Genomic DNA, 10713 nt, shown 5'->3' with positions numbered 1-10713 from the left:
CAAATAACATTTTGTTGTTGATCAAGATATGCCATAGGAAAATTTGCAATGGCAACGTTTGTGGTTTAATATTTGTTTACTTGGTGATTAACATTTAGCATTTCTTTTTATTTATGTTCCTGCCTTGTTACAATGTCTTGTTATATTGATGGCTGCTTTGGCTTCAGTGTTTGGCTTCAGGAAAAATAAGAATTGAAGTGAAGTATGATAGATGAAAGTTTATAACAAACAACAGAACTAGACTTATACTAGAATTTTGGCTTCAGTGCTTGATTGTAAAAAATAAAAGCTCATTTTACAGGTGACATTTCACATGGGAAAGGGGAATCCTTTCCCACCATGGGAATGTTTTTTTAAACAGTTAGATTGATAGGGAACACTGATTTTGTTATAGGCTGTCCATATTGTATCTTTCTTCTCATTGTCTTCAACCTCTCATAAGAAACCAATATACCCACAACCACCACCACCGACTCCAAGAGCCAGCCTTTAACAATTGAATTCAGCCTAATTCTATTTATTGTGAAAATATTTTGAAAATGAAATGTCCGGTATAAATATAAATAATAGAATTTTCACTTGTTGTAAGATGTGGTACTAGCTAGAAAACGAAACATCCTTTATGAATATTTTTACCGCATCTTGCATATTTGAAACTTCTCGTACTAGAAATTTCAGAAAACTAAAGGTTTGATATGAATGTTTCATTCTTATACATTGAAAAATTTCACTTGTATTTCGGATCTTTTGTAAGGGGTATGTGGAATCTGAGAAGAGAAATTGTTTTTAATTTGTTAATACGAAGGAGATTTTGGTGTTTGTAGGGTTAAATGTACAAATCATACGATGTGAAGTAAGAGAATTTTTTATTCCCCATCCTCGTGGCTCTCTGAATTTTTTATTTTTCTCAGCATCCTTACCTCATTTCTCCAATTACGTATTTTGACATAAAATACTCCCAATCATCTTAGGTATTTAGAAAAATGCAACTGGTTAATACCATTGCCACACCGCATGCAGGAAGTCCGGAATGTTTGGTCAAGAGACCAGAAATGTATGTAGTTACGGATGATCTGATCCTAGTACCATTGTTGTCTCGAACTTCATCTATATACGTACTTCAACGTTTCAAAACACCTATTAATGATTTGGAGAAAAAAGTTCTCACCATTGGCATCGAAGAGGTAATTATTTTTTGACAAGAAATCAAAGTGGTAATTATGTATGGAGAGAAAACAAAATAGATTTACCTCCTTTGCTATTTCACGGTTGTTTTTTAAGTTTTCTCACCATTGTCCCATATTACCTTGCTCCCTGTCCTGACCTCGATCTCCCAGTCCGAACGCTTTCCGACGTCGCCGTCTCGCATCGGTCCATTCTCCCCTATCCCCCCATTTTGTGGCACCCTGCTTGGACCCCCCACAGAATACCCCACAGCCGGCGAAAGTGTGTGTCAATGCGGTTGCCCTAGGTGGAGCCTATGGTTTTCGCCTCTCTCTCTCTCTCTCTCTACCTCTACCTCTCTCGCTCATGGTTTTTTTCCTCTCGTCATCATGGAATGTTGGAACTCAAATACAACACTATGGAAATCCAAATACAATAGTAGTCAAAGTCAAGCTTGTGTCATATATAAATTCGCCATGTTACCTTATGTAATATATTTTTTTTTTACTTTAGGCATTAAAATTTAAGTTGAAAAAGAAAGCATCCAAAACAAATGGGTTTTGTTTTCTGAAGACGACAGAGAAGAAATCAGTTCTCATTGGAGATAATGAGATCACGGAGAAGCTGTGTGTGAGAGATCAGAGATGATTTTAATCAGGTGGCCATCGTTTTGATTTTGATACAATGTTATGCGCAATTGATCAACAAATGGCAATGCACTATTCCTTCTTTTACCTCATAGGCTTGTTTATATTTGTATTCTCCATATAGGTGTACTATAATTAGTATTCCATAGTTTTTAGTTACAAATTTAAATTAGCAACTTGATGATGACGATAGTTTCCTATTCCTTTTCTTTCTGTTGTTTTATTATGCAATCTGACATTCTAAGAGCTTTGTTTGCAAACCATTAAGTATCATTTTATATTATTTGTCGCTATGGTGTGACTATGATGTGTTTGATGAAAGATGAAAGCCTTTGAAAATTGGTAAATTTGTATATATTATTTGATTATTGGTTGTTCTTATGATATGTTGGCATGGAAGCCGCTTCGGTTTTGCCAGATGAACAGTAACCCGAGCTAGGGGTTGTCCATCGCTACCTGTAGCAGAGGGTTTCCAGTCGCCTCTTGTTTTTAAATGTGCCTCAGTTTGGAGATCCCAACTTAAATGTTGTGATTTCAGACAGGCCTTCTACTGAACAGGTTGTCGAAAAGCTGGTGTCAGCCTTGGATAAAGTTGCTTCTTACAGAGAAGTTGTGGTTCCTATCGTAAAGGGTTCATGTCCAAAATCTTTTCTCAAGTGTTGAGTAATTTGTGCGTTATCCCTCAGTGTCAATTTCCGATGTTTAGTTTGAAAGGAGATGATATTCGTATCAAAATTCCTTAGGACGAGTACAAGTTTAATGTTGAATCGCACCGAAATCACCTTCATGGAAGACTGATTTTATCTAAAGGAGACCCTCCTCTAAAACATCAAGACTTGCGTGCTAAGTTGAATACTCTCTGGAAGCCTTTGAGTAAATGGGGAATTGTTTCTTTAGGACGAGGTTTCTATGAATTTGTTTTTTCTTCTGTTGAGGATGTTAAACATGTTCGTGTAGTGCTTGGAGCCTAAAGCCTGGTTTTCTCAAACTTTTTGCTTGGGCTCTCGACTTTAATTTGAACAATCACAAACAAACAACAGTGCAATGATGGGTTCGTTTTCTGGAATTGCCTCAAGAATATTGGATTCCTAATATTCTCTCTGCAATTGCTAGTTGTCTCGGAACACCTATGTGTTTGGATGCTGCAACAAATAAGTGTCCTCTAGAGAGATCTTTTGGTCATTTTGCTAGAGTTTTAGTTGACATTGATTTATCTGCTAAAATAAGACATAAATTGTGGGTTGAAAGAGAAGGTTATGCTTTTCTTATTAACGTTGAATATGAAAATCTACCAATTTTTTGTTCGCATTGCCGTAACATTGGACATAGTTTTTCTAATTGTAAACTTGTTAAAGTAAACCAAGAGAAAGTGATCACTCATGAGAAGCATAAGTGCTTGGGAAAAAAACATGTTCTTGTTCAGAAGGATGATTTGGGAAAGGAACCAACTGATTGTGTGACAAATAATGTCATTGATGAAGGTGAGAAAAAACACAAGAAGGGGGGGTAGAATTGTGTTAGATTTTTCTTCTTTTTCTCCTAAGCTGAAAAACACTGATCAGAAGCAGATAGTGTTCCACTTCTAAAGTGATGTTCAGAACTAGATGCAGCGGATAAAACACACACAGAGAGAGAGAGAGAGAGAGAGAGAGAGAGAGAGAGAGAGACAAAGCAATTATACAGGTTCCTTCCACAAACCGAAAGTCAGTCCTGTCCCCCTTGCACTTCCAAGGAGAGTTTACTATGTAATATCTGATTACAATTGCTCACTGCTAAAACTAGCAAGAAACTTCAAATTGCTCAAGCACAACTGCAAGAGACTTCCTATGCTCCTTAACGCAATGAAGATACTTCTAATGCTAACTGCAAGAGACTTCTTAATTCAAACAGAATTACAAGAAAAATGATTGAGGTTGAACACTTGATATACAATCAGTGGTGTTCACAATACAAATCAGATACAGACTCTTAAGACTCTAGAATTTCTAAGATATGAACTTTGATAAGAAATTCTAATTGAACTTTTGAATGCAGAACAATTTCAGCAGAGTTTTGGCACTTGTAATTCTTGGTATTGTTCTGTACAAAACTCTAAGTCTTCACACCTTTATATAGAGGTGTGAAAGAGACGTTGTGAATTGCCAGCACATCAAAATAGAGTCGTTTGAAACTTTGATCAATCAGCAATGATCTTTTGCCTGATATGGTTATTGTCCTATGAAGGATCAATTTCAAATGCATTCCCATTGTGAAGGAACATCTTTGCAGGCATAGCTGTTTTTCTTGTCTTGTAGCAGAGACAAAAAACAGAGTAGTGGAGATAGTGGTTGTACACTTCGTACAATTGTACTTTGTCAACGCTCTTTGAAGAACAAGCATCCAATGCCTTCAAATCCTTTCAAACTAGCCGTTGCTCCACTTTTCCAGTCTTCTACAATGCTTAGACAAGATTAAATCCATGAATAGCCTTTGAAGCTTTAAGTCTTGCATCTCCTGATGAACTACAACTTCTGGTGATTTTCACCTTCTGACGAACTTGCTTCCTTTTTGTTGATTCTTTTGCTCTCTATTGTTCTTCCAGAACCTTTTTATGATGTCAAATTTTTGTCTATGGTCCTGTACACTTGAACAAATATTAGCATATCCAATTGACAATTTTTAACACCTTGTTATTATCAAAACTCTCAAAGGGTAATGTTAAACACATTTTGTTCCAACAATTGAAACATGTGTCGACAATAATCATCATTTGAAATATGTGAATGTTTTGAAAACCACCGTTGATGGAGAGGTTGTTGGTATTGATACCATGCCTCAAGAAGACATATGTGCTCAAAGTAATGATAATTTGAGTGTTTCTACGGAATAGTGCTCTAAAAAGGCCATTTATGATGTCTTTGGATCTGGTTCTTCTAATTCAGCTAATTGTGAACCTCAGGGAGAGGATTGTCCTGATATGCGTTTGGTTGGTTCATGGAATGATGCATTGAAAAAATCGAATGTTGTTGCTGATGATAATTTAAATCCTATTGTCGCTCATGACATGGAGATTTTGATGAAGTATTATTTGAAGAACCACTTTACTGCTACAGAGGAGCCCTTTACCAAAGTGGTGTCTAAAACCACCAAAAAGAATTTGAAGAAGGGTTTGCAGGTTCATAACACCCGCTCTAAGGGTAGGTTACCTGATTAACTCATGAACTTGCTTTGAGTTTGTTTCTTTTCTTGCTCTTTTTCTTTTCCTTTTGGTTTCCCTGTTTTTTTTTTATCTTTTCGTTTCCACTCTTTGTTGGATGTGGTGTTTTGCCCCCAATTTTTTGCTTACCTTTTTAGCTTGCAAAAGTTTTGGTCTATGTCCCTCTTCTCTTTTTGTTCCTGTTTCCTTTCTTTTATATATTTCTATTAGCTAAAAAAAAAAAAAAAAAGTGGTTCTTATTTTTAAAAAAAAAAAAAAAAGATATGCTGGCATTGAACTAGAAGAATTAAGAAAACCATAAGAAATGGATCCCAGCGCATTGTGGAATTAATAATTGCAAAGTTTACTATAGTTGTTTGAGAATGAAATATTTCAGTGTCAAGGATACTACCAACCAAGTAAACAGGCATAACTTCATTCATTTAAGAATTTTACAAGCACAATTGTCAACATGAAATAGAAACATGATGGAACACTTTATTTTATTCCGGATTACTAGGACCCTTCTTCGCAGAACTGGGGGATTAACACAAAAGGATAAAAAAAAATATAGACACAATTGACAACATAAAAGAGTAACATGATGGAACACTTCTATTTTCATATGTTTTTAAATCCCACATTCCTTTATCTTCGTCGCATCGGTCTGTGTTTTTCCTTCCAATTTCCTATTCAAGGTGTGCCTCAAATACTCTCCATAAGTGATTTCCTTGTACATCTTGGGATTTTGATCATCTATCATATGATCAAAGGGCCCAAGTTCAGCATCATCCCGGGGGAACAAAAATGATACAAAAGAAGTCCTTCTCTTGTTCTTATTTGTCATAGCTCTATGCTCCACACTCTTGTATTTTCCATTACTCAGTACCTGTAATGATTGCAAATTGAAAAAATACTGAAAATAGTTCCTACTTAAGTGACTTTATCTTATGGCATATTTAGTAACTGTAATTTATTTTTTTTGACGAAGCTAAAAGCATTTAGTTTTTCTCTAGTTCAAGTATTATATTTTGTATTCACTAAAGAAATCAGTAAGTATACCTCTATTACATCTCCAAGATTGACCACTAAAGCATTTGGTATTGGATTAATTGGTACCCAATTTCCTTTGTATCGAACTTCTAACCCAGTTACATCATCGTCTTGCATAACTATTGTAACTGTGCTTGCATCAGAGTGTGGAGTCAACCCAATTACTTGCTCTGGTGTGTTACAAGGAGGATAATAGTTCACACGTAAACCTTGAAGTACTTCTTTATGTAGTCCAAGAAGAACGTGTTCTTCCAACCCGAAAATTAATGACAGAGAATTGATAAGTTCCTCACCAACTCGTTTAATTTCGCTTGAATATGCCTCGATTGTATCTCTGTGTTAATAGATGAAGTCCATCAACAAATACTTGAAAGTAAGAAAGTAATTAATTCTACTAGATAAACTAAGATACTAAAACATTATATATCAAGATACTTTCATATACTCTAACAATACCTACTTCAATTTCTCAGGGGTTTCAGGCCAAAATTGAGGCTTCCTGAACCGAGTGGGGTAAACGAGTAAAATCAGTTGATCACACCAGTCAAGTATCTGTTTCTCGGAAACAACAGAAGTATGCCCATATCCTTGTATATCATCTGGCGGCATTGCATACTTGTCCTTCTCTTCTATTGATAAATCAAAAAACTCTGCTACTACATCCTTCAATCTCTGCATCAGGTCTATTTCCATGCCATGGTTCACTATCTGAAAAAGTTATTGCATTGCAAAGATATCAATGCATTTCTGTGAACTTGTTGAGCATATTATTTTTTTTAGTGAATGTTTTATTAGTACCATGTTTCTCTGTAAACTGTACTATATTTTTATGTTCATTTTCAAATTATTAAACACTTATTATTTTCAAAATAATACTACTAATTTTATCTGGGAAATTAAATGTTAAAATTGGACACAACTATACTTCGAATACAATTTAGTAATATCCGTACACAATGTAAGTGAGAAAATGACATAAAAACACACTGAGGTGAAGACATATTTACCTGAAAGAAACCCCACTCCTTGCATGCTATGTCCAATTTCAATAGCTCATTCTTGTTCCCATGTGAGAGTAGTCCAAAATCAATGACTGGGACCTGAGATGAAAAGTGAGGCATATAAAGAACTTTTTCAATTTCTTCTTCACTCCGAACATATCTTTCAGGAACCTTCAAAGGATTCTTCCTCACAGTTTCTTGAATATTAGGTACAGGTAAGCAAGGAGCAAAAGTGGGTGCTTCCTCCATCTGAGTACTTACTACCACATCACCTCCATTGAGACTCATCTTTGCAATGCTTGCTTATTGTTGTTAGCTCTGAAATGTGAAAAGGTTTAGTACTTCTATATATAAAAAAGAAAAAAAAGTTCCCTCAAGGCTCTAACTAGTCAAATGCATATGAAAGATTCGTTTAAAGTCCATTTGTCTAAATTGTTATGGATCTATTAATTGTGCCTTTTTAACTTTAGCTCATGCAACTAAAATTAAAATAGTTTCATTTGCAATTGCCTATTAATTTATTTGCTGAAAAAGACAAAGAACAACGTAGCAAGAGAATATCCCTAAAAAAATAAACGTAGCAAGAGAATAACCTTATAACGTGTAATCTCTCAAAAAAAATAATCTTATATCGTGTAATAAAAAATTAAAAATAATCTCATACTCATTGGGGGTAATAAAGGTAATAAAATAGTTCCCAACAATAGGTAATAAAATAAAAATATTTTGTACAAATTATTGCTGCGATGGTTTGGTGGTAGGCGCTTATACCTTTTCATCTCTTCAAGAGACACAAGGTCATTTAGATTTCTTCCCTCAAAAAAAAAAAAATAAGGCTGTAATATGAGCGAATTTCAATTTTAGTTCCTATAAAAAAAGGTTTAGATTATGTCCTTGTAATTTCAGATTATTCCACTTTGAGTCTCTCACTTAAACTTGTCAGCAGAATCTGCTGACGGGTCCTGCTGATTGTGTAATTTTAATATTTTTTAATCTATATGGATTTTATAATTATTTTCATTAATTAAAATTAAAAAACATAAATTAAAAAAACAAATTAAAACACAAAAATAAAAAATTTCAACATTCTTCAAAAAAAAAACATTCTTCTCATCTCACGTCTATGTTCCTCTTCCCCATCTCCCTCCACAATCGCCGCCTCCCCCTCATCAGTCTATCACCACCACCACCATAACCTCCCTAATCAGTCACCATTCAATATCGAAATTCTCACACCATCATACTCACCATTTAATATCGAAATCCCCTGATTCTAAAACCCTAAGTTTCTTCCCTTCTAAATTCGAAATATAACCTTTTATTTTGCCTTGAATTTGATGTTGTTTTGATTTGAAAATATAGCCTTCTAAAATATTTTGTGAATTTGTGTTGAATATAGCCTCAAATTTCTAGATCTCTGGTGAATTTATGAAGTTGATGGTTGTATGGTGCAGATCTATGGTGTTTTTTTGTTGTTGTTGGGTGGGTTTTTCTCTTCAATTGTATTTTGGCCTCTGATTGTTTGGTGTGTTGATGCTTCATTGTCTCTCTTTCAGTTTACCTGTCCTTTTTTTTTATTTTTTTTTATTCTGTTGCAATTTTTTCAACCTAGATGAGCTTGGGGAATTTGTTATAGAGATGGTGGATGAGTTGGTGAACGAGCGTGAGTTGGTGAATTGTTGAAGGAAGGTTTGAATGATGAATTGAAATTGATGGCGAGGATGAGGAGAGAGGATAACTGATACTGTGTGAGAGAGAGATGGAGGTGGTTGGAAATGAGTTGGTGTTGATGATTCTGGATTGGATTTTGTTAGAATGTTTTTCAATCTGTTTTTTTCTTTCTTTTTTTCATTTATGGGTTAATTTGATGAATGTTTATGAATATGGTGAAGATGAGGAAAAAGAGAAAGGAAGAAGATGAATAAAAGTACAATAATATTAGTTGAAGAAGAAGAAAAATAATTTTCTTTTATTTGTTTTGTTTTTAATTTATTGTTTGTGTTATTTTCATATTTTAATCTTTAAAATAAATAGTTTAAAAGAAAAATCCAAGTGACATCTGATTCCATTTAAAAAAATAATAATAAAAATAAAATAATTACACAGTCAGCTGAACACGTTAGCAGATTCTGCTGACTGATTTAAGTGAGAGACCTAAAGTGAAAAAAATCTGAAATTACAAGACATAATCTAAACTTTTTATTTTATAGAGACTAAAATCGAAATTCGCTCATATTACAAGGACCAAAAGGGGTATTAACCCAAAAACTAAAAAAGGTCATTTATAAATCTGTTTTTCTGTCCCCGTGAGCTTAGCTAAGTTGGTAGGGACATTGCATAATTTATGCAGGGGCCGGAGTTCGAACCCCGGACACCCCATTTTTCCACAATTAATTGTGTGAGCTCTAGCCATTAAGCTACTAGACAAAAAAATATATATATATATATATATGTTTTTCTAAATCTCAAATATTATTTTATTTTTTATAAAATAAAGATATTCATTTATTCAAAAATTTAGATTACATTGATACAATATAAATTCAAAGGAGCTAAAACTAAAAATGATGAATTTCGAAACAAATTCACAACATCAATGTTAATAACATAAAATGGCAAATACATACGTCAACAAATATACTAAAAATGATGAATTTCGAAACAAATTCACAACATCAATGTTAATAACATAAAATGGCAAATACATACGTAAACAAATATAACTATACTCAAGTCTCTAGAATATTCGGGTCATTAAATGGATCTGTAATTGATCAAAAAAATCATTTAACTTGAATCAAATAAACATCACACTAGGACGAGAAAATAAAAACACAACGCACAAAGATGGAAAATCAAAACAAACAATGTCGTGTTAAGATGGAGAAATCACAAAATCAAACAAAAAATATTAAAAATATATATAAATTATTTATTTAACTGAAAGAGAAAGAAAAACAATTTGAAGGGCTGATTTCAGATCAAAATTGACCTTAAATCGGCCATCTTCAGTAGATCATGAAGAAAGAGGTACAAAGATTTGAAATGTGAATTCAAAGCACGCTGTAAAATTCCTAGACTGAAGAACTCGTATTCTGAATATATTTTACAAAAGGTGTCCGAGCTTTATACTCTACTATTTTCGACTTATTCCAACGTGAGTATGAGCTGTTTGAGGCATGCTATGGTAAAAGCATGGACATACAAATATCATTAGCAAGAAGTACAGCTTCACAAACCATTGGTGTTAGTCATGTGGTAGAAGACTTTGATTTATCTTCAACACAATCTATTTATTTTATTACTATATATTAAATATTAATCCTATTAATTTTACCATTTTGCCCTTCTGAAGGGTGTTTTGGTAATCTACTAATTATTGAGGGTGGTTGAGTGCCACCTCATTATTGTGTTTGCTATATATTTTTATTGTTTTATTTTATATATTTTTTTATTTTATATTTATTTTATAAGAATAAAAATAATCATAAATTGAGTTGCTTCTACATTGCCGTTGTGGGAGATTAAGGTATCGTTTGACCCGGCTTTTTTCTAACTTCAGGCCAAACACAATATCAATTAAGTACTTACTAAAAAAAAATACTTTATGCATAAAATTGAATGGAATGAACTTTGACCAAAAGTTGTTGAATGTTACTTTAAAAAACTACTT

The 10713-nt window shown here is 33.6% G+C and overlaps 1 protein-coding gene across 1 annotated transcript; it reads right to left on the bottom strand.

The window, feature by feature from the left end:
- Nucleotides 1-5377: 5377 nt before the first annotated feature.
- Nucleotides 5378-7469, bottom strand: LOC25498595 (protein SRG1). The gene is made up of 4 exons (XM_013593526.3): nucleotides 7047-7469; nucleotides 6500-6747; nucleotides 6049-6373; nucleotides 5378-5875 (listed from the first exon to the last, which is right to left on the bottom strand). Exons 1-4 carry the CDS (start codon nucleotides 7326-7328, stop codon nucleotides 5618-5620), a joined length of 1113 nt encoding a protein of 370 aa, XP_013448980.1. The 5' UTR covers nucleotides 7329-7469; the 3' UTR covers nucleotides 5378-5617.
- Nucleotides 7470-10713: the final 3244 nt, after the last annotated feature.

Source organism: Medicago truncatula, chromosome 7 (genome assembly GCF_003473485.1).
Source record: "Medicago truncatula cultivar Jemalong A17 chromosome 7, MtrunA17r5.0-ANR, whole genome shotgun sequence".
NCBI classification, from domain to species: domain Eukaryota; kingdom Viridiplantae; phylum Streptophyta; class Magnoliopsida; order Fabales; family Fabaceae; genus Medicago; species Medicago truncatula.
Note: the sequence above shows the minus strand (reverse complement) of the source record. Positions and strands in the feature narration are given on the sequence as shown.